At 43.5% G+C, this 25,464-nt stretch overlaps 1 protein-coding gene across 1 annotated transcript in view; it reads left to right on the top strand.

The window, feature by feature from the left end:
- The window catches only part of GTF2H4 (general transcription factor IIH subunit 4), a gene marked incomplete in the record, with an annotated part of 405,264 nt that overhangs the window by 250,482 nt on the left and 129,318 nt on the right, over positions 1-25,464 (top strand). The window contains 1 exon segment of the mRNA XM_044084363.1: positions 6,153-6,294. Within this exon segment, the coding sequence (XP_043940298.1) occupies positions 6,153-6,294 (142 nt within the window).

Raw genomic sequence — 25,464 nt, 5'->3', positions numbered from 1 at the left:
GATTATTCAGTGGATATGTTCTCCATTCTGTAACAAAGGACAGTGTTGTATGCTTTCTTAGCATTCCCCTGATTCTGCACATAATTGTAAAATTCAGTGAAGAAAAGACTAAAGTTTGGCATTTTTGGTCTTGGTAGCTGAGAAGGTTGCGGTTTTAGTTCCTCGTTTCCCTGGAAGTCTGGAAAAACCCTTCCATTACAAGCCAATGAAGTCACTTATGCTGAAGGTGATAGTCAAAGCCACCTTCAGGCCTGCCTTCTGCTTTAGATCCTGTGATCCTTCAAGCCGGTATGTTTGTCATGACTGGCACTCTCAGGAAGCATAGCAATCAACAGATTGACAGGTGGAAGGCATTCTCCATTTGGGCAGAGAAATGTATGTCTCCCCAGTCTGTTATGCAAGTGCTGCCTTTAAATCAGTCAGACATCTCCATGATGTAGGTCTCGTATTATTTCCCAGGCAGGGTTTATATCAACTTTGCTTGCCTTTTGAAGAACTCTTCACTTCCTTGGGACTTGAAATTCATGGTAGACAGGCTTGCTCATCCTCCATTCATATATTCTGCTTTGGCATCTTTAATGTTCATCTTTGTTTAAAAAACTAGTTGGTGGTCATCACCTTCATCCACGGGGTATCAGAGCTTCAGGCCTTCTTCTTTAGAGTTCCATAATGGGTCTTTTATACAAATTGGGTGTTCCTTAATGTCCCAGTTTCTTCTGAAAATGGTGACTGCTTTTGAACTAGTGTATCTGTTCTGTTTTCTTTCCAGAGGCAGAAATATGGGGAGATACTCCACTGTACTCTGCGCAAGCATCAATCCGTCACCTTCTGTCTGAATTAAGTGTGTTTAAAAAGACAAAATTATTTTGCCTTCTTTACAGTGAAGAGTACAGGCAGTGAATGAGCTGTTGGAAAATTGTGCTGTCAGAGGCCATTACACCAGGATCATGACTGTGTTTCCATTGTTTTCTTCAAAAATGTCTTCCATTGCAGACATTTGTGCCACAGTCTCTTAATCATTTGTGTACTTAACAGGTATTGTTACTGGGACCACTTCTCCAAGTACTGGCTCTCCTTTACCTTCTGGTACTTCATAACACTTAATCATTGGTTTAGTCCTTGAAACTGCCATCTATGTATTGACCGGTTCCTTTATGGCTTTATATTCGCACCATTTGTTGATACGCTAAGGTGGATCACTGATGTCAGATGAAACAGACATTCCTGACATATAATTTGAGTAAAAAAGGGGTCTCTCCTTGGTGGGCCACAAGTGTCCTCCATCAGTCACCCTGTGCTTGAACAGTTCCGACCCTGTCAACCAGCTTCTACTAGAATTACCCATACGTCAGGCAAGTATTTATTTACATTTGTTTGTAAACAGTCTAGCATCAAATCTTCATCTCTTTACTTGACTTGTAGGAAGCGGCCTTGTCCCATGGTTGGGATGAGTTATGAAATAGGCTCGAAGACTAGGTGCCATAGTATCACAGTATGTCATAGTGTAAGGTGTGTCCCTGATGAATTAGCATCTGTAAAAGAAAAAAAAATATCCCTACTATGCCCTTGCTAAGGACAGTTGCTTCATAAATCATCTGATAAATAGGAGGCTATCTGGTATTTTAATAAAGCTTACTTTCAGTAGTACATCTGCATTCTTTTCAGTTATGCAGTAATTATCCCAAAATCATCTGATATTAAAATATTTTGAAAGTAGTAAGGGGGTTGCAAATGGGACTCTGGTTTCTGTGTACCCTTTGCTTTGTCCATTACAGTCTTATGAGGTTTTCTGGAAATGTAACAAAAGCAATCAGTTAGGAAAAGCACATCACAGCCTATTGCTGAAATGAGTATTGCAAATCAATGTGACCTGATGAAGCAGTAGTAGTGTGTCTTTTTTAAGGGGAGGGTTTGCATGCTACCTTGATTATTTGGTACCCAAAGGATCCATTGGTAGCATAAACCCAAAGACACTGGAACACAGATGTGGTGCAGTAGCTGTTTTGTATTGAACAAATACTGGATTTGTCATTATCTATGCATTTGAGCTACCAGGAGTCCTTTGTTAGGAGTCATTCTCCTTGATACTGCAAGAACAGAAGCTCGAGTAATTGCAATACCTATGTTGTTGGTCCAGTAAAAAGTATTATGTCATGTTTGTTTTCTGTTTTTTTTTTTTTTCCTGTTAGTGGACCAACAAGCCATGCTGTGATTCTTTCTGCCATTGGCAACAGTGGGCCAAGAATGGTAACCCACCCAGAGCCAGCAGTTTCACCTATCTTAGCAACACACTATATGGTGCACACAGCCCTCCAAAACACCAACTATCACAACTCACACATAGAAACACAAACCATGCACCCACCCTTCACAGAGGCTCTCAATAAAAATGTACCCAAAGAACAGAGACACTGGAGACAGAAACACATTCAGCACAACACCAGTCACAGAACACTTAGCTAACCACCACAGTGTGCCCCTCAACCTAAGCCCTTAAGGCAAAACACTTTGCCCAATGTACTAATCATAGGAGACTCAATTGTGAGGCACACTGATGTCCCTCTCATCAGGTTGAACAAGGAAAAGGTGAGAGTCAGGTGCAAGGATGCACCACATAACACATGCACTCCGGTCAATCCACAAGTACAAATATGACTGTCATTGTCCATGTGGGTGTAATGACCTGAGATGTACCTCCCTGGACTACATGAAAAGAGATGTGATGGAACTCTTGGACTATGTGGCCCAGGCAGGTATGACCCTAGCCCTGAGCAGTATTCTACCATCACCCAGAATGATACCACAGTTCAAGCAGATAATGATTGACTTCAACAGTTGGCTAAGTTTCTGGTGTCATCCTAAGGGGATCCAGTGTCTGTCTGCCTGGGAAGACATGATAGACAGACCCTGATACTTTGCCAGGGACAGCTTGCATCTGTCACCCCTGGGTTTCCGGCTACTGGCTAAGGCTGTTGCCACCCTCATAGTGCCTTTTTTAGGCAGTGTTCCAAAGACCAAACTTCCACTGTAACCGCTACAAACAAATGCAATCTGAGGGTCATGCTGCACAGTGCTAGATGTCTAAATCTCAAGATGCACTCGTTCAAAGCTCTCCTCAAAATGGAGAATGTCAACATTTGTGCTGTAACGGAGACCTGATTTAAAGAGGTAGAAAACACCCCTGTGCTCCCAGGTTACTACTCATTCCATACCTTTCGGCCCCAGAATACAGCCGAAAGCACCAAAGGCGGTGGCGTCTCCATAGTCATATAGGATATGCACACCTTTAGACTGGTAGCCCAACATAATGCATCCGAGATGCTCCAGGTACAGCTAACACTGGATAAGACGGCGATACAAGTCATAGCCTGCTACAGAACCCCAACCATGTTCCTAGACTCACTCTACGTTCCTAAGCACTCTGGAATCTGTCAAGGTCCAGCCCAGTATTCTCATACTGGGTGACTTCAACTACCCTTCCATCAACTGGGTAAACTATTCCAGTACCAATGTACCAGCCAAAGTCTTCCTGGAATTCATCAGTTCCAATGCCCTGGACCAGCTCATTCTGACCCCCACTAGAGAAAGCAACATCCTTGACCTGGTTATCATCAACATAGGAAACCATTGCTCCACACCTTTAGTTAATTCCTCCCTGGTTAAATCCAACCACAGACTGATCACCATGGAAATCTCCATCTCACCTATACTCCCCGCAAAAGTGACCACCCTGAAAAACTTCTCCAAAGTTGACTTTGGGAATCCTACACCAATGCACTGTATGAGCACATACACAAATGCATGGAACTTGCCATTCCAAACAGAACCAAGACACTCTCCTCTAAAAAAAAAAAAAAAAAAAATGGAAGCCGGTCTGGTGGTCCCCAGCCATCAGTAAACTCTACAACAGAAGGAAGAAACTGTTGCAGAAAAAATTATCAGCCTCAATAAAAATTTGAGATCCTTTATCAAATCCTCTAAAGCCAGCTACAAAGGCAGAATTGCAGCTGACACCAAAAACAACCACAAAGCCTTCTATAAGCTGTATTAAGAACCTTCAAGGCAATACCCATATTTACTCTTGAGTTATTGCACAATGGTAGCTCCTATATAGAAACAACAGTTATAGCCAACATGCCGGCTGACAGATTCAGTAATTTACCCCTCTCTCCCCACCCAAAGGCCCTATCACAATACCAGAAGAAAGCCTAGTACCCAACATTCTGTAGCACAGGTAAAAACTGCATTGTCCAAAGCCAAGAATACAGCATCCGTAGAACCTGATAATATCCCTGGCTGCATTTTAGATGAGCTGCAAAATGAATTGGCACCACACCTGTGTGTCCTGTTCAATCGCAGCCTCACCTCAGGTTTTGTCCCTAACAAATGGCGCACTGCTACAGTCATCCCTCTCCACAAAGGGGGAGCGGCTACAGACACTGGGAACTATCACCCCTTTAGCCTGACTAGTCTGGTATGTAAAGCTATGGAATGCATCATCATGGAACTTCTTAAAGATATGGGCAATCTCCAAACTCTTGACTCTACGCAGTTTAACTTTGTCAAGGGGGATCCTGCCTGCTGAACCTTCAAGGCAGTCACCAAGGCTGTGGATGAAGGTAAGGCAGTGCATAGAGCCTACCTCGACCAGGCTAAGGCCTTTGATACCATTCCCTACTCTGGTATCATTGATATACTCACTAAACTAGGCATCAATCCTTATATCACTAAGTGGGTTGCAAATTGGCTCACAGATAAGACCCACAGAGTGAAAGTGGTGAACTCCAAGTCAGACTGCTGACTAGTCACAAGTGGAGTATCACAAGGCTCAGTCCTAGACCCTCTCCTGTTTGGTATCTACTCAGAAGTCCAGGCCAACACAGAGGGACTCTGGCTGACCAAGTTCACTGACTGCAAGCTAGGAGTCATTATTCACTCCACAAGTGATGCAGACATCCTACAAATGGACCTTACTGAGACCATTGACTGGTGTTAGAAGCATGGCCTTAAGCTTAACTCCAATGTGTCATTCCTTTTGGAAAAAACTCCATTCCTACTAATTACCAAGTTGATGAGAGCCCACTGAACACTGAAGGGGCCATAAGAGATCTGGGCACCCAGGTCGAGAGCAACCTCACCTTCGACCACCACATTGCCACTGTGGTCAAAAAGTCCTTCTACATGGCACATCTCATAACCAAAGGTTTCGCATCCAGGAAAAAATAGGTCATCATCCCTCTCTACTCATCCCTCATTAGACCATTCATCGAATATAAAGCCCCATTTGGCATGTACCTAGCCAGACAGCTACAACAGCTGGAGAGGCCACAAAAGTATCTCACAAAAAGAATCCTAGGCAGTAAATACATGTCTTGCATGGACAGACTCAAGAAACTTCAGCTGTTCTCAGTCTCATTGTCTAATCAGAGGTGATCTCTGCTCGACTTACAAAGACATGTCTGACCCAGCCCTACTTGAAATGCTACACCTAAAGAAATCCCAATTCTCTTACGCCACATGCTCCAGTGATCACAACCTCATTACCACGATCAACAGAACATGCTGGAAGGACAGGTTCATCACCCAGAGACTGCCCATACTCTGGAATAAGCTTCTCATTCATGTCAAGCAGAGCACTGTGCTGGCCGTCTTCAAGGGAGATCTCGACGAGTGTTTTGGGTAACAAAGTTCACCCCAAGTATCACTCCAGTTGCCCTACTAGATAGAGGCACTGTGAACGAGCATCGGGTGGCACCGCGCCAGAACAATTTTTGGGGCTAGGCTTGTAAAGGCTCCAGGACCATTAGCCTAGTACACACCTATGAACCTATGAAATAAAAAATAGTTCGTAAAGCACAGGATTAATAACTAGGATCATGGAGGAACTAGGGATTATATCAGAGCGGTCATGTCTAACTTGTGTCATTTGTCATGAGGTATAACATGGTCTTTTCAGTTCTGTAATATGTTCACTTGTACATAAAGGAAAAGTAAAGTGAAACATAAAGGCATTTTAAAATAATTCTTAAAGACTTTTTAAGCATATTGAGTAGCTTTGTTTTAGTGTTAACTTGTGCTTGTAAGTTGTATACTAAATGATTATAGAAGTGTTTGGGTTCTGCTGTGGAAATTCTCTGCTTTCTTTACTCTAGAGAAAGTCCAGACGCTACTATCCAACTCGACTGGCAATCAACTTGGCTTCCGGGGTAACAAGCACAGTCAGCACCTCAGCAGACAACCCAAACCAAGGCTTCATTGTGGTAGAGACCAACTATCGAGTGTATGCTTATACGGGTAAGAGGTCAAAATGACAAATATTTTCTGAGCTGCTGTTTCGTTACAGGACCCTTTTTGAGCTTTGCATTCTGGTGAAACCTTCGATGTTCTTCGTGTTTCACTGTTGCAGTCATTACATTTGGGTAATCTGCTGGCAGGCTACCCTCAGTTGGCCTGATTAACAAAGTCTTGGGTCCTGCATCAGTTGCTGTCCCTTCTTCCATGACGTCAGGTCATCGGGGTATAAAACATGCAGCCAATGCCATTACATCAGTCTTTGTTGCCGCACAGTGCCCGAAGCAGAAGCAGTTCGCAACTGCCAGTCGGCCAACCCCTGAAATTTTCATTTTTGAGTTTCAGAACCGAAGTCTTTAACTAAAAGCTAAGTACCCCATTGGGGAAACTTTTTCTTGCTCCTTACCGATGTCAGTAAAAGTTAATAATTGTATTACTTGTGGGAAGCAAATACCTCATAAGGATTTTCATTTGTACTGTATTCCTTGCCTAGGCCCTGACCACAATGTGCCTTGCTGTAGTTTTGTGCTAAATTTAATCAACGCACTATTTAACATCGGTATATTTTTGCTTCTAAATATTTTGGCTCAAGATTTAACTATCCAGAATTGTTGTCGGTTAGCAATCCGACTACCGGAATACCTAAAATAACGCAAAGAAAGACAGAGACAGACCATCGAGGTCCAAAACCGACGACGAAGCTTCTCCTAAGACAGTCGCTGGTACTCAGCGAGGCGTTTTTGCAGTCCCTGATGCCCGCTACTTTTGATTTGCAGGCTTCTACTGAGACCCATTCGAAGTCCAGTATGCCACAAGATACTTTAAGTATTGAACCTTCGGATGTCTCTACCTTAGATGGGTCCGGAGCCACTGAGCAGGCACCGGCTTCTGAGGGTGTTTTCAGGCATAAAGATTTTTATATAGAACCGACGTTATCTTCAAAACTAAGGCCAAAATCTACTTCTATGTCTAAAAAACAACGCTTGGGCCACGTGTACAGGCCCCAATGCCTAAAAAACAAATGATCAAAATGGCTGAGGATTTAATTACCTTGATCAGGGGTACCCATCCCCCTCCAACTAAGAGGCCTAGGCAAGTCACTGACTATGAATCTTCAGATCAGGTTTCTATTTCTTCTTATTCCTCTTCTGATCAGAAATTATCTATTCCCACTCATGAGGACTCTGATGCAGTAGATTCCATCCCTTCTGCTTCTCCTCCTGAGGATTTTTCATTTGGAGAAACTTTGCATACCTTAAGAGAACACTTTCACTGGGAGAGTGAGGATTTCTCTGAATCTAAAGAGACTTGGAGATTTCCTTCTTCCTCCACATAGGCCTTTGGCTGTACCTCCTGTTCTAGACATTGTTGGTGATGTTTTCTCAGAATCCAGTATGGCTTCTGATTCCCTGCCTCTGGCTCCTAGTAAGCCAGACAGATATTACAGGGTTCCTGACTCCCACAAATTCCTCTTAAAAACCCTACTGCTGACCCTGAAACCATTTCTCAGGGTCTCAAGGAAGTTAAGGCTTCTACTGCTAAAAATCCTGCCCCTTCTGATAGAGATTCCAGGGCGCTGGATAGATGGAGTAAGAAGGTTCTACACATCTGCAACCTTGGCAATTAGGGCTTTAAACTGTCAATTTCATATGCTTAAATATCAACAGCATGTCATGGGCTTGCTTAAACAGAAAATGATTTCTGACTGTGTGAAAAATAGAGTTGCAGGATTTATTGCATTCACCTGAACAAGTTGGAAAACATACTTTGCAATGTGGATGTTCATCATGCTACACTGCTGCAGTCATCACACTTGGGTTATCCTGCCGTCAGGCAGTCCCGCAGTCGGCCTGCGTTCCAAAGTCTTGGTCCGGCATCGGTTGTCGTCGCTTCTTCCCTGACGTCAGTGTGCCAGGGGTATATTAGATGCACTGACGCCATTTTCTTCAGTCTTTCTTGCCGCGCGGTGCCCGACACAAGAGCAGTTCGCTAGTGCCAGTCGGCTGACTCCTGAGATTTTCATCCGAATCCAGAACAGAAGTCTTCTGTAAAGCTAAGTACCCCGTTGGGGACACATTTTTTCTTGCCTCATACCGATGTCAGTAAAAGTTAATAATTGTATTTCTTATGGGAAGCAAATACCTCATAAGGATTTCCACTCCTATTGTATTCCATGTCTAGGCCCTGATCACGACGTCACTGGTTGTCGGTTTTGTGCTACATTTAATAAACGTACCATTAAACATTGGTCGGAATTCGCCCGACATTATTTTGGTAGAAAATTTAATTATACCATGCCGTCGGATCAACCGACTACCGCTATTCTCAAAAAAAATGCAAGGACAAAGACAGGCATCCGAGGCCCAAAACTGACTACGAGGCCTCCACCAGGCCAGTCGCCTGTTCTCTGGTTTTCAGTGAGGCGCCTAAGCAGCCCCTGACGACCGCTACTGTGGCACCACAGGCCCCCTCCGACTCCCACGTGGAGATGGCTGGGCCTTCGGATTCTCCTGACACCAGACCTACTGATACTACCCCTGCAGAGGGCTCAGGAGCCCCTGAGCAGCCAGCAGCTTCAGGGGGTGTTTTCAAACCTACTCAGATTACTTTTAAACCTTCTAAACTTAAATCTAAGAAACATTTGCAGTCACCTTCCCAGGCCTCCATGCCCAAGAAGCAGCTGCTCAAAATGGCCGAAGACCTTATTACTGTGATCAGGGGATCCCATCCCCCTCCCGAAAAAAGGCCTAGGCAGGAAACAGATTGAGTCTTCAAACCAAGTGTCCATCTCCTCTGACTCTGCCTCGGACCCAGGATATTCCTTCCCCACTTATGAAGATTCAGATGCTGAGGAATCTACCCCTTCAGCCTCTTCTCCAGAGGACTACTCCTTTGGAGAAACATTACACACCATGCGGGAGCATTTCCATTGGGAGGGCCAGGATTATTCAGAATCCAAGAAAAGGCTCAGAGATTTCCTACTGTTACCTCAGCACAGGCACCTTGCTATTCCTCCAGTGTTAGATATTGTGGATGATGTGTATGTAGAATCTTGTTTAAACCCTGATTCTTTACCTCCAGCTCCTGTTAAGCCTGACAGATATTAGAGTGCCTGACTCCCACAAATTTCTTTATAAAAGCCCTATTGCTGACCCTGAAACCATTTCCCAGGGTCCCAGAGGGGTGAAAGCCTCTACAGCCAAAAACCCAGTCCCTTCTGATAGAGACTCCAGGGCATTAGATAGATGGGAAAAGAAAGTTTACACTTCTGCAACCTTAGCAATGAGAGCACTGGATTGCCAGTTTCACATGCTTAAGTACCAGCAATATTTGTTTCAGCTAAAACAAAAAATGCTTCCAGATGCTGAACCCCAGAACTTTAAGGAAATGCAGGATTTATTGCATGCAGCTGAACAAGTGGGAAAGCATACCTTGCAATGTGATTTCGATTCTTTAGAGGCCTCCTGCAGAGCAGCAGTTACAGGATCTGTTATTAGGAGACATGCTTGGTTAAAAGAGCAGACCTTACCAGAGCATGTTAAAGCAAAATTATTGGATGCACCCTTGCAACAAGATGTTTTATTTGGGGGCAAAGCTGAAGAGGTATTAAAGAAAATGGAGGATAAAGCAAAATCTATGCAAACAGTAAAGGATTTTATGCAGGTGCAGCCACCTCGTTTCAGCAGGAATTGGCCAACAAAAAATTGGTCCTTTCCAGTCTCAGGCCGCAAAGGGGCAGATACAGACACCCAGGAGGCAGAGGCCAGCCACAGGGTAGTTTCAGGTCTCGACAATGGGCCACTTCAAGCCAGAAAGTAGGGGAAGATAGACCCCAAACTAGTGGAAAGTCATTGTGTCTGCTTTCTGTAAAAGCTGCCAAACAGATTTCTCTTGGCAGCTCCTCTGGGGGGAAAACTGACTCTCTTTATAGAGAACTGGCAGATAGTCACCAAGGACAGATGGGTACTCAGTATTGTGTCTCAAGGTTACAGGTTCCACTTTCACACTTTGCCAAGGCTAAACGGACTGCCAAACCTACCACCAAATCAATGGGTAAAGGCTCGAAGGCAAATTACAACCCTCATGGACATGAGGGCTATCCAAGAGGTACCTTTACAAGAGCAAGGACAAGGATTTTACTCAAGACTCTTCCTAGTACCCAGAAAGGACAAGGTCTGGAGACCCATCCTAGGTCTTTCAACCCTGAATACCTACCTGGAGGTTCCAAAATTCAAATTGTTGACACTACAGCAACTTCTACCCATGATAGACAAGGAAGCTTGGCTAGTAACACTGGACCTCAAGGAGGCATACCTGCATGTCCCTATCAGACAGAATTGCAGAAGATACCTCAGATTCATAGCAGGTCCAAAACTTTACCAGTTCTCTGCACTGCCCTTTGGCTTATCTACTGCGCCAAGGGTATTCACAAAATGCCTGGCACCAGTAATTGCATTTTGCAGACGAAGAGGAATTAAGATTTACCCATATTTGGACGATTGCCATATTCAAGCAAAGACATCCTTCAGCATCTGGCATTTGTGAAAAAACTGCTGATCTGCCTAGGGTACACAGTCAACGAGAAGAAATCAAAACTAGTACCCTCTCAAAAGATAACATTCCTGGGTGCCAGCTTGAATACAATGGCCCAGATGGCTTACCTCACACCAGACAAGCAGACACAGCTAACTCAGTATTTTCAGCTTCTTGCAGCAAAGACCAAACTCCCTGCAAGAAAAATTCTGCAGGCATTGGGCTTCATGGCATCTTGCATTCTTCTGATCCCATATGCAAAGCTGCATATGAGAATTTCAGTGGTACCTAAAGAGTGTCTGGTCTCAACATTCTCACAGTTGGGAGACAGTGATACCACTTATTCATTGCCTTCAAAAAGAGTTTCTTTGGTGGGCCCAAGCCTGTCACCTAAACAAGGGACAGCCTTTCTTTCAGACCACAGCCAGCCAAATACTGACAACAGATGCTTCGGACTACGCCTGGGGAGCACACATGGCAGGAAAATGCATTCAGGGCAAATGGAATGCAGTACAAAGACATCTTCACATAAACCAAAAAGAGATGCTAGCTGTACAAAATGCCCTCATAGTCTTCAAGGACCTTCTGCTTCCAGGACAACTACTTCTAAGGACTGACAACACCACAGTTATGTGGTACATAAACAAGCAAGGGGGCACTCATTCATACCCCCTATGCAGACTAGCCATGAACTTATGGAACACAGCCATAGCCTTCCAAGTTCGCCTGCAGGCACAATTCCTGCCAGGAAAGAAACATTTTGGCAGACAATTTAAGCAGAAACATCATGGACCGTCACGAGTGGCAACTAGACCCACTAATATTCAAGATGATGATACAGAAATGGTGGACACCGGATGTAGATCTGTTTGCATACCCAAGCAATTCTCAACTTCCTCGATACTGCACAAGGACCTACCACCCTCTAGCATGGAAAGTGGATGCTCTCTCATTCAGCTGGAGCAACCTTCAAGTATATGCATTCCCACCACTGCCTCTACTTTCAAAGGTACTTGTAAAGACCAGACAAGAAAAAACAAAGATGATCCTGATTGCCCCAGACTGGCCATGCGAGCACTGGTATTCTGTCTTAAGGAACATGACACAACCACCATGGATTTTGCCTCAAAACTCTCAACTTCTGATTCAGAACAATCAGATGCTATATGGCCAGCTCAAGACATTAAACCTGGCAGCATGGAAAATCCCTTAAATAAGCAAACTATGCCTCTTTCCAAGGCTGTTATGGATGTCATCCTTGAGGCCAGGAGGCCTAGTACCAGGAAAGCATATTCGGATAAATGGAAGAGATTCTGTGCCTGGAACCAGGCTGGCAACCTGGATCCTCTAGTCCCAAATATACCTCAGATTCTGCAATACTTGACTGAGATGCTGGATAAGGGGTCTCCTTCTCATCCATTAAGATTCATGCCTCTGCCATCTCTGCTAATTACAACATGGATCCACCAATTGTTTTCATACCCCTTGGTGAAACATTTCCTCAGAGGGGCTAAAAACATTAGACCACCCCGTAGAGCACCAACTCCAACCTGGGATCTCAACTTTACCCCCTTTTGAACCGGCTAACTCAGCAGACTTAAAGTTCCTTTCCTGGAAAACTGCTTTGCTTCTAGCAATAACCTCAGCACGGAGAATTTCAGAATTGCAGGCACTAATGGCAGTGGAACCCTTCATCATATTCCACCAAGACAGGGTGTCCTTAAGAACAAACCCAACATTTATGCCAAAAGTGGTATCAAGTGTGGCCCTAAACCAAACTATTCATCTGCCAACCTTTTGTCCTAACCCACAGAATAAAGGGGAAAGACTACTACATTCCTTGGACATTCACAGGCAGTTACGTTTTTACTTGGACAAAACTAAGGCTTTCAGAAAAACAGATCAATTGTTTGTATCATATGCAGCAGGAACCCAGGGGAAAGCCATTTCAAAACAGACAATTTCAAAATGGATAGGCCATTGCATTAATTTCTGTTATACACATCATGGGAAACCTGCACCTAACAACATTAGGTCCCATTCCACCAGGGCAACAGCCACCTCCACTGCCTTCCTTAGAGGTGTACCCACCAAGGACATTTTGGAAGCAGCTACTTGGAGCTCTGTGCATACATTTACCAGACATTACCATCTGCCCCTCTATTCCAAGTTCAGAGATGGCTTTGCCACTGCAGTCTTGCAGGGCCTCATAGCCAGTCCTAATGCTATATAGAACCAGCCACCCTACTATTGCTTTTGGATTCTACCAAAGTGTGATGACTGCAGCAGTGTAACACGAACATAGTACAGTTTTGTACCTACCATAAATGTAGATGTTAGTGTGTATACACTGCTACAGTCCAGGTTACCCTCCCTCCTTCTCCTCTCTCTCCTTTTATTCTTTCTCACTTTCTAATTATGGGTTTTTTGTTGCTGGTATGATTATTAAGTAAATCATGTTTGCTTTATGTATTTCCTATCAGAATTTTATACATGGCCTTCATTTTTGGGGGCACCTGGCATCTGGGGCAAGAAAAACTGAAGAAAATGGCGTTGGCTGCATCTAATATACCCCTGGCGCATTGACGTCAGGGAAGAAGCGACTACAACCGACGCCGGACCAAGACTTTGGAACTTGAGCCGACTGTGGGGACCGCCTGATGGCAGGATAACCCAAGTGTGATGACTGCAGCAGTGTATACACTCGAACATCTACATTTATGGTTGGTACAAAACTGTACTTTTTGATTCCTTGGAGGCCTCTTGCAGTGCTGCTGTAACTGGATCTGTGATGAGGCATGCTTGGCTCAAGGAGCAAAATCTGCCTGACCATGTTAAAGCAAAATTTTTGGATGCTCCTTTACAGCAGGACAGTCTATTTGGTAATAAGGCAGAAGAAGTTTTGAAAAAGATGGAAGATAAAGCTAAATCTGTGCAATCTGTAAAAGATTTCCTACAACTGCAGCCACCCAGGTTCAGTAGGAACTGGCCTACTAAGAAATGGTCCTTTCCAGTACCCACCAGAGCTTCTAAAGTCAAACCCAGACATTCCAAAGGCTCCAGGTTTCAGTCAGAAGGAACTAATAGAACAAAGCAATGGGGTGCCTCCACCTCCAAATCTGGAAGTAACAAGGCACCTTCCTATGGTAAACAGCCTCAATGACTTTCCACTGCAATCACCAAGCACTTATCTTTTGGTCCCCCCTTTGGGGGGAAAACTGGCACTTCATGCACGAAACTGGCAACTGATTACCCAGGACAAGTGGGTTTTAAATATGGTATCCCAGGGATGCAGATTTCATTTCCACACAGAGGCCCAGAAACAAGTTATGTCCCTCATGAATATGGGGGCTATTCAATCAATTCCAGAAAAGGAAAAGGGACAAGGTTTTTATTCAAGACTTTTCATGGTACCCAGAAAAGACAAATCATGGCGTCCAATTCTGAACTTATGTATTCTAAACACATTTCTGGACATTCCAAAATTCAAGGTGCTGACTCTATAACAGTTACTACCTATGCTAGGCAAGGATGCCTGGTTGGTAATGCTAGACTTAAAAGAGGCTTACCTGCATATCCCAGTCAGGGAATCTTGCAGAAGGTACCTCAGCTTCAAAGCAGGCTATTTGCATTACCAGTTCTTTGCACTGCCCTTTGGCTTATCTACTGCGCCCAGGGTCTTCACAAAGTGCCTGGCACCAGTAATTGCATTTTGCAGGCAAAGAAATATTCAAATTTATCCATACCTGGACTATTGTCTAATTCAGGCAGAAAACAAGGACACCCTTCTAATACATCTGGCATTTGTAAAAAAGACTAACTTGTCTAGGGTACACCATAAACGAAAATAAATCACAACTGGTACCCTCTCAAATAATTACATTCCTGGGTGCAAGCTTGAACACAACTGCCCAGATGACTTATCTTACACCAGAAAAACAAATTCAATTGATGACTTACTTCAAACAGGTGGCCACAAAAACCCAGCTGTCTGCAAGACAAATTCTGCAGGCCTTGGGGTTCATGGCCTCCTGCATTCTAATAATTCCATATGCAAGACTGCATATGAGGAAACTTCAGTGGTACCTAAAAAGCTTATGGAGTCAACTTTGTCACAGCTTGGAAACAATGATTCCTGTCATTCCTTGCCTGCAGCTAGAGTTCCTGTGGTGGGCAGAGGCCTGCCACCAAAACTAGAGACTGTCATTCATTCCACCCCCTGCCGCCCAAACCCTGACTACAGGTACATAAGATTATGCTTGGGAGGGATGCATCTGGCAGGGAGATGCCACTGGAGCCCAAATCAAATGCACCTGTATATCAATTCCTACCCACTTTGCAGACTAGCCATGGCATTGTGGAACACGGCCTTGACTTATCAAGTACATCTTCAAGCTCAATTCCTGCCAGGAAAGCAAAATACTCTGGCAGACGAACTAAGCAGAAATCTTATGGACCCACACAACTGGAAACTGGATCCACAAATCTTTAGCATGTTGACATGCAAATGGGGGAGCCCAGACATAGTTTTGGGGTGAGGCAAAAAGATCTATCAGTTGGACAAATTCTGCACAAGAATTCATCACAAAAAAGCTTGGAAAGTGGATGCTCTATCCTTCAGCTGGAAAACCTATCAGTCTATACCTTTCCTCGTCTGCCGCTGCTCTCCAAGGTCTTATTAAAAGTCAGACAGGAAAAATCAAAAATGATTCTGATTGCTCCAGACTGGCCTCGCCAACACTGGTACCCGCTCCTACGCAATATGTCGCACCTTCCTCTGTGGTACCCGCCTCCAACACCTTACCTACTGTCTCAGCAGAACTATCAAATTCTGCACACTCTGCTCCAAACTCTGAACCTGGCAGCATGGCTAATCAACTAATTTCACCAGTTACATCTCTCAGCAAACCTGTGATGGATGTCATTTTGGAGGCTAGAAGGCCTAGTACCAGAAAATCTTATGCTGACAAATGGAAAGGATTCTGTGCCTTGGAACCAAGCACAAGGAATAAGCACAGCAGTGCCCAATATTCCTCACATTCTGCAATATTTAACTGAGATGCTTCACAAGGGCCTATCTTTTTCCTCCGTAAAAATCCATGCCTCTGCCATTTCAGCTCATTACAACACAGAGCCTCCCCTCTTTTCTCATCCTTTGCTAAAGCAGTACTTCAGAGGGGCCAAAAATTTAAGACCTCCCAGGAGAGCACCAACTCCTGCATGGGACCTCAATTTTGTTTTGGAAAAACTCACTCTACCTCCTTTTCAGCCAGCTGCTACTGCAGACTTTATATTTCTCTCCTGGAAAACAACTTTCCTGTTAGCAGTCACTTCAGCTAGAAGGATTTCAGAATTACAGGCTCTTATGGCAGTGGAGCCTTTCATTATTTTTCATCCGGACAGGGTGACTTTCAGGAGCAATTCATCTTTCATGCCTAAGGTGGTATCCAGTGTGGCTCTTAATCAGACCATTCATCTGCCAACTTTCTTTCCCATTCCACAGAACAAGGGTGAGCGGATTCTGCATTCATTGGATGTACACAGACAACTTAGATTCTACTTAAACAGGACAAAATCTGTAAGTAAATCTGACAACTATTGGTGGCATTTGCTGCAGGGGCAGAGGGAAAGGCTATTTCATAGCAGACTATTTCCAAATGGATAAGCCATTGTATTTGTTTCTGCTATATGCACCATGGTAAACCTATCCCCAAGGGGATCAGATCTCATTCCACCAGGGCTGCAGCTACTTCTGCAGCCTTTCTCAGAGGGTTTCCAGAGACATTCTAGAAGCTGCTACCTGGAGCTCAGTTCATACGTTCACCAAACATTACCATTTACCTCTCTTCTCTAAACCCAGAGCTGGCTTCGCCACTGCTGTCCTGCAGGATCTTATAGCTGCTCCTAATTCTGTATAAATCCATCCTCCCAACTATAGCTTTGGGAATCTACCCAAATGTAATGACTGCAGCAGTGAAACACGAAGAACATAGTACAGTTGTGTACACTTACCATAAATGTGGATGTTCGAGTGTATTCACTGTTGCAGTCCTGGTTACTCACCCTCCAGCCCCCTGTTTTTCTCGTACTATACCTCTCCTTTCTTTTACTATGCTTAAAAGCCTTTTTGGTGTATTTGCTTTTGTTTGGAGGTATATTTTTTGTGTTCTAAATAAAATACATATATTTTGCCCCCCATTTAGGGGGCACCTTACATCTGGGACAAGGAAAAAACTGATGTAATGGCCTCTGCTGCATGTTTTATACCCCTGACGTCATGGAAGAAGGGACAGCAACCAATGCAGGACCTAAGACTTTGTTAATCAGGCCGACTGAGGGCAACCTGTCAGCAGATTACCCAAATGTAATGACTCGAACATCTACATTTATGGTAAGTGTACACAATTGTACTTTTCTGCTTACAAAATGTTTGTCCTCTTACATTTCAGTATATGGAGGGAAGGGCCTTTTTAGAATACACGTACACTGTCATAAGAGGAGTGTTTTGCTTAAGGATTGATCCTGCCCTGTGATTAAAGCAGTGCATCTCTGCATGCCTGTGCTACACAGCAAGTGAGGTGTCTGGCTAGGCAATTCTGACCAGTGGTTAGAATGGATCAAATACAAGTATAAGGAGAAGTACATGTTTTGTCAGAAAAGTTTATGTGCTGAACTGTAACAAAATGCCTGCTTCCTGAGTCATGGATCTTCTGTGGTATTTAACTAACTTCTTTTATTGTACTTTTCCATTTTTGTGTAACAGCTGAAATTTATTTTGTGATACTTTCTTGTAAATAAAACTGGGCAGAATTCATGTCCAGTACCAGCTTCAATGATGTCAGTCTTCTTTCATTATTAAATCTCTCTTTACCCACTTTTTCAGTAGAGCTAGCGTTTGCCCTGGCTCTCATTTTCAACAAAAGACATAGGAACTAATCATTAACAAGGCACCGTCTCATTGCAGAATGAGCATATTCATTAACTTCCACGCAGCACATATACCTGCAGGCAGTTTGTAGCTCATCTTTTGGTTGTAGGAGGAAACTGTAGCACCTGGGGAAAACTTACATGGTCACAAGGAGATTAGAAGACTTCACGCAGTTGACACTGCCGCCTTGAGTTAAACCAGAGAACAAGCATTGGGAGACGGCCCTGCTAACCCTCTTCCAGCTGTCTCCTTGCAAGCAAAAAGTGCAGTGTTATGACTGCATACAGGTGGAATATGAGTAAATATACACAACATGCCGACGTAATTGTCAAAATGTAGCCAACACTGTGCTTCGTTACCTTCCTGTTTTATCCTCTGATAGCCATTTTAAGCTGTTTTTAAAAGCTAGACGGTGCAGTTTATTCTAAAGAAGCTGAATGTGTTATACTAATGTATAACTTAACATTTCTGGTAGTTGTGACTAAGCAGTATAAAGTGCAAATTCTATATAATTTCTGGGGCCCAGCAGTAGAAATAAAGTAACAGAAAAACTAACATTAAAATGCTATATTGCGAAAGCATGTTTAATCTAAAAAGATTGTCACTAGTACCAAGGCAATCATATTGTGCAGAACCTTATGGCAAGCAGTCAACAAGTAACAATTAGTTAATTATGCAAGTAACAGAGGTTGAGGTGAGTGAACAGTTGTTGAAGTTTGAATAGTTTCAACAAATTTAAAATGTTACCATCTTTGGCTGTCAGTGGTTGCTTTAAACACATTTATGTTGTTTATGGAGCTGTTTGTCAGTAATTTCTGAAGAATGGTTTGGGTGACTTTTTTTTTTTTTTTTTTTTTTTTAAGTAAAATTGGTCTTTGATAGATATTGTTTGGAGTTTGCAATAGGTGAAATACTTAATACCAGGAAAATCATGTAGACATTCACCTGGAAAATGTAATTAACTTGTGCTTTTGTCCAGTAGAACGACAAACATCTCCCGGATCTAGTCATCACAGTTTTACACACACAAATTCCGCTGTATGTTAAGAGTATGATAAGAGAACTTTAATTAGTAACCCAACTTACATCAGGCTAGAACCAAGTTTATCTAACATAACTGGCATGGCCTGAAGGCAGTTGCAGATTTCAAAGGAGTTGATAGGACTTCACATAAAGTCGGGAACAACCCCTTTTCCTACAGTTACCCTTATTATAAAGGCACACAAAGGTTATATATTTTAATAATTTTATTTTGTTGGATGTTTTCTGATTTCAAATGTAAACACTCTGGCCATCATATTGCTACACAGAAGTAGGTTTAAGTTAAAACAGCAGTCATGGAATAGTATAGCAATAACCTACGCCTGGTTGTGGGTAATGCTGGATTTACCCACGGTTGGCATGGTTTGGTTACGAGGGCGAAGCCCGAGTGGCCAAACAAAGACAACCGTGGATAAATCCAGCATTACCCACACCCAGAAGTGGGCTATTGCTATTATACTATGACATTATTTAAGAAAAAACTAATTATTTTTCTTAAATAATGGCATTGTATAATGCCTCCTTGCTGCCCTTCCGCAGCTGTTTGGTATTCTGTGGCAGTTCTGATGTACAGCGCATGCGTATTCTTATGCAGTACATCAGAGCTGTGGGCAAAAGCAAGATCTCCGTTGCTTTTTACAAACTGTCTCGCTATGTTAAAGGAGTTTAACATAGTGAGACAGCTTTAAAAAAGCAACGGAGATCGGAAAATCTCAGTTACTTTTTTAAAGCTGTCTCGCTATGTTAAACTCCTTTAACATAGCGAGACAGTGTCTAAACAGCAACAGAGATCTTGTCTCCATTGCTGTAAAAGAGTTATACTAATGGAAAAAGTCTGGGCGACCGGATCTTTTTCCATTACTATAACTCTGATTTACAACGTGCATGCTGACCAATTAGCATGCATGTTTTGGAATATTAATAGGGGGCCGTTGTATAATTCTTTATATTTTCTGAACTTGGGAGCAGTGCCATTAGTTTGTTCATTTTGGTTCCCACATCAAGAGACTTCACTGCTGGGTGATTTTAAGTGTCTAGGTTGGTCTTGGTAAGGCTGCAGCTGAGAGATGAACAGTTAGGAAAATCACATTTGCGTAAAAAAAAGTGTAAGATGTTTAAACATATTCTTGGGTTACTGGCTTGTATTGTATAGAGAATCTTTACACTTGGTGGTCATATACATAAATAAGCTGCAGCAATCAAGGTTTAATGTCCGAATTTGTCTGACTTTTGAAAATTTTTCTTGGGAAGAAATATGTTTTGAAGCATGACGGGCAAGGGTAGATTTTTGTTCCCTGTGAATTGATTTGTCATAAGTATGCATAGTGGATGTTGTCCTTATGAAACAGATTTATCAGAAGGGGGAAAGTGAAGAAAGGAAATACTGTAATGGATTTTGTAATCACATCTGAGTTAATCAGTTACGTTTCATGTTATTTTTTCCAGCATGCATTTTGCTTGATGTTTGACTTCAGTTTCAACTTAAATTTCTAACCCAGCTGTGTGTTCTGTGACATCAGAGCAACTTACTGTAGGACACCTACTCCATATGTCACAGATGCTTAATATTTAGACTTAACACTGTTTTTGATCAGATTTAGGCCTGCTCATCCTAGGTTTACTGATGTTCTTTATAATTTTTGGCCTATTTAATGGTAGCATACATTGCCATTAAGTGTCTGGGAGCTAGTATTTGAAGACCATGTGTTCTAAAAAATAAGTATTTGTTAATTTTTTCGACCCCTTGCTTTGTCACTGCTTTGACTTTTAATGCTTAGACACTGAGAGGCATGACTGTCTGTTTTTTGCAACTCTTGATGGACTATAAGGTGAAATTTCAGAGAAGTGCTGCTGTCTGTCCTTTGCCAAACTTTTGTTGTTTCGTCCTGACATTCAGGAACATGTTTGTCTCCTTTTGGTGCATGCCACGTCATTATCCTCATTTATCAGTCTAGGAGAATGTGCCCTGCACCACTCCTTTCTTTTCTGCCACTCATAGTTTGGACCTTGAGCTTAATTTCCATCAGGGAAAGGATCCCAAGTTTGCTTAAGGTGCTAAAATCTCCAGGCATGCCCAGTGCCATTGGATCACGAGCCTGGTGTTGTCTCAGAACTCTCCTTATGTTGCTGAGGCTCTCCTTCAGTTAATGAGGAATGAAGCTTGTGTACCTCTTGGCAATCAGCAATGAAACTATAAGAGGTGGACTCCCAGCAGGTGCCTTGGGACTTGGGGGAGGGGGGGCTCCACCCTACTTCCCAATGGTTGAGCCTTCAGAACATGCCTGGACTTGGCCTACTTTCATGGTGTGGTCCCTAAAGTCCCTTGGTGGATGCTCGGTGGTCTTACCCACGACCAAGGAGCTTCTCAGATCTACTTCTAAATTCAGCAGCACTCATTGTTCAGGGTTAAGGAACTTTATTGGGGTTTTCACACACTTGCAAGGTCTACAGTATAACCCTGGCAATGGTTATTCACAAATGCTTCATTTGTTGGTATTACTGCTGGTATGTGCACACATGCTGATGCCATTAATAGTCATATGCTAGCCTCTGCTGTATTAGCTTCTCCTCCACCTGGCATTTTCTTGGGAGTCAGGACCTTGTTATCTGAGCCCCCCCCCACAAGTTTTGGCACTAGTGTATTAGCATGTATGTAAAAACAGACCTGCTTCTGTGTTAGCTGTGCTTTGAGGGATCTACCCCAGATTTTGTGTCCTGGGAAGGTGACTGTAAAGAGCAAGAGGCTCCTGAGATGGATAGGGGGACGACTTATGTGATGTTGTAGTACTGAGCTACAGTCATACATCCAAAAGCATCTCTGTGAATGTGTTGACTGGCTGTGGTGCGTGCATGCTGCCTTCTTTGCACTCTGCACTTAACAGATGTGTCATATGTTACTTGTCATCACGTGAGAATGTCTATTTGATGCAGCACAGAGTACACTGTAGAGTTCACTTGCAACCCTTGGTAGGGCTACTGAAATAGAGATGTGAGGGGTGGTGGGCATACTGTGTGCAGTGCATGTGTAGCAGGCTGAATTCCTTTACATAGCATCATATCTTAAGCGACTTGGATTTTTTAAGAAATGTTTACAGCTGTGTCAAATCTGCAGTTGAATTGGGTGGTCTTTCACTTTGTAATTAGGTGGAAAGTGTCTGACATCTCTTACAATGGGATAAACACTCTTGACAAGTATACAGCATTTATTGTAATGATTTTGGCTTCATTTGCTGAAGCTTTCTGTCACACTGTTTCAGGAATGCAGGTAAGTAAAGTGAACCTGCCTTCCCCTAATCTGCGAAGTTTCCTTTGTTGAGAGTAATGAATTCCTTCATGAACCAGTCTGCATTTCCTTTGCAGTCAATCAAATCAGCGTCTGAGCAAGAAGTATAAGGAACCTAGCTTGTTTCCCTGTAAGAGCATTCTGTCATTAAAGGTGCTGTCATTGCAACCTGAAAGCAAGCATGTGGACTGTGCATTTTCAACTCCCAAGAGGGTATATGCAATCTAAGACCCTTGCTAAGTATTTTGTAAGTCTGAATACTCATCCTGATGTGCACTTTGTGATGTTCTTTCTCTGTTATAGGTTCATAGGTTGGTACTAGGCTATAGGCCCTAGGGCCTATACAAGCCTAGCCATAACAATTCCCTGGCTATTTCTTCCCACAATATTTACTTCCCTGGACCCCTGTCTAGCAGGGCAGCTGACGTGATCCCCGGGGTGAATTGCCTATCTCTCATCCAGTCATCAAGGTTCGTTTTGAAGAGGGCCAAAGAGGCACTCTGCTTGACATGTATGGGCAGTCTATTCCAGAGTCTGGGGAGTCTCTGGGTCAGGAACCTATCCCTCCAGCATGTTTTGTTCATTAGCATGTCCAGTAGCTCTAGGTTTGACATGGCCTTGTATGTTAAGCAGAGATCGCCTCTGAGTAGACTATATGCGACCGAGTATAGGTGGAGTTTTTTTAGATGGTCAGCATAGGGAATCTGCTTTAGGCCCGTCATTCTTTTAGCGAGGTATTTTTGCGGCCTTTCCAGTTGTTGCAGATGTCTTGAGCGGTACATACCAAACTGGGCGTTGTATTCTATAATGGGTCTAATGAGGGATGAGTACAGTGGGACAATGACCTCCTTTTTTCTGGATGAAAACCCCTTAGTGATATATAGGTTAGGTCCCAGAGATCATAGCATCTTTCTACTTTACCACCTTGATAAGGAATCCGTGATTTTGAATAATGTGATCAAGGTGGTGTTCCTTTCTGCCATGCTTTAATTCAAGGTGGGACCATTACTTTGGCTAGCTTTTCTAGGTTCTAGTCCCCTGTGGTAAATCTGATATTTGAGAAACTGGCAAACCTACCTAACTCTGGAATTTTGTAATGAGTTTATTTCCCTCTGTAACTTTGATTTTGCTGATGTTGGGGCTTAGATGTCAGACTTTGGTATATGCCCATAGAAGATGGCACAACTTACGCAGTCCCCCTTCAAAGCTGAATTTGGGCAAGCTAACCTGGGTGTTCTCTTCCTGAAAATGTTTTCTATGACCATGCTGAGGACCTCCAAAGATGAAACAGACCCTCATTAGAGGAGAGGTCCTGTATGGTATTCCTCATTCTCCTTCTATTTCTTCTGTCCCATATCAGTTTTCAAGGAAGAAGTCTCTCTGTGGCATGAGAAATGCCATGAGGTATTGTGCAGTGTTTCTTTTAACATGCCAGCTAAGTCCCTAAGAAGCAATTGCATTCCTGACAGCTGTGTAAAGTTGGTTGTAGAAGAGTGGTTCTTCATGTTCACCCCACCAAAAAAAACTACAAGAATGTATTGGATCCTAAATGTGGCACTCAATATCCCAAGGGCTTTGCTTCCACCTCTTCCTGGTTTTATAGGGAATGGAAGACATTGGCCTAGTAATGACCTTCAGCAGTTTCAGTGAGAACATCTGGTAGGAAAAGTTCTAATGGTATTTCTTCAAGGAAGTCTTGACTCTTCTCCGCTGTAACATTGGAGTTTATGCAGAAAATTAATTTGGTTCATTCTTTGTGACCATCACAGTAAAAAATGCAGCCATTCTGTCTCTTATCTTAATCAAGTATGTTTACAGAGGTACTAGTCGTTGAGGAGACTTTGCGGGAGAGAACATTATGTATTTCTATGTCTGGACAACATGATGTCCTTCAAGGATGCATCTGCAGTCATAACATGTGGGTTGTCCTGCCTCAGGCAGCCCTTCGGTCGGCCGGATTCCAAAGTCTGGGTCTGGCCTCGGCAGAGCGTCTGTGGTATAAAAGCATCAGCCGACGCCATTTTCCTCCGTCTTTCTTGCCGCGCGGTGCCCGAAGCAGAAGCAATTTGCAAGTGCCGGTCGGTCAGATCCTGTGATTCAGCTACCGAAGACTTCGAAAAAGCTAAGTACCCCGTTGGGGACTCTTTCTTGCCTCAGCCGATGTCAGATAAAGTAAATAATTGTTTAACTTGTGGGAAACAAATACCTCATAAGGATTTCCACTCTTACTGCCTCCCTTGCTTAGGCCCAGACCACGACGTCTCGGCCTGTTCAGCCTGTGCTTCCTTCTACCGACGAACTCTTAGACGTCGGTCGGAGTTTGCAGAGGAATTCTTTGGGGCTAATTTTGCATATAAGATGCCATCGGAGACTCCGACGTCGCATTTGGTGAAAAAACGGAAGGACAAGGACCGACACTCGCGGCCCGCGGTTTCGGCTAAAACCACGGTAAGGCCTACCGCGAGTGTCTCGGTTTCAGCTGAAACCGAGTCCTCGGAGCTTCCTTCAACCGAATCCACTCAACCGACCACCGTGGCCCTGGAGGCCCCGGCTGAGTCGGCTACTGAGCTACCTACCGAAACCAGTGTCCAGGAAATGTCCGACACCATACCTTTGGACAAATCTACTCCTGCACGTGGGGCAGCTAGACCCCCTGCTTCCATGTCCATTAAGGCTTTTTCCAGGGCTAAAGCTGCCAAACTTTCTAAAGCTTTGCCTCCCAAAACTACCTCCCAGAGGCCTTCTTCTAGTTCTCAGATCCTCAGCCTTGCAGAGGATCTTATTTCTTTAATTAGAGGTTCTCAGCCTCGCCCGGACAGGGGCTCTCACCCACCACCAGACAAAAGGCCCAGGACTGAGCCCTCTGACCAACACTCATCAGATGAGTCCACGGATGGATCTGAGTTAACAGACTACCAGGAGGAGGCTTATTCGCCCTATGAGGATTCTGATGCTGAAGAATCTATTCCTTCGGCCTCCCCTCCTGAAGAGTTTTCTTTTGGTGAGACTCTACACTCCATGAGAGAGCATTTTCAATGGCAGGGTCAGGAATTCTCTGATTCTAGAAAGAGATTAAAGACCTTTTTGCATTTGCCTCAACATAGGCCCTTAGCTATACCTCCTGTTTTGAATGTTATTGATGATGTGTACAGTGATGTTAGTACAGCCCCTGATACTCTCCCCCCGGCACCTGCCAAACCTGATAGATACTACAGGGTCCCGGATTCTCATTTTCATCTGTATAAGGCCCATTCCGCAGACCCAGATACTATTTCTCAGGGCCCTAAAGGGGTTGCAGCTGCCACTGCCAAAAATCCTCTACCTTCTGAAAGGGAATCTAGAGCTTTAGAGAGATGGGGAAAGAAGGTATATACTTCTGCAACTCTTT

This window comes from Protopterus annectens, chromosome 9.part0 (genome assembly GCF_019279795.1).
Source record: "Protopterus annectens isolate FY-2018-M chromosome 9.part0, PAN1.0, whole genome shotgun sequence".
Classification (NCBI taxonomy): domain Eukaryota; kingdom Metazoa; phylum Chordata; order Ceratodontiformes; family Protopteridae; genus Protopterus; species Protopterus annectens.
The sequence above is the reverse complement of the archived record's forward strand: the minus strand, read 5'-3'. Positions and strand labels throughout refer to the sequence as shown.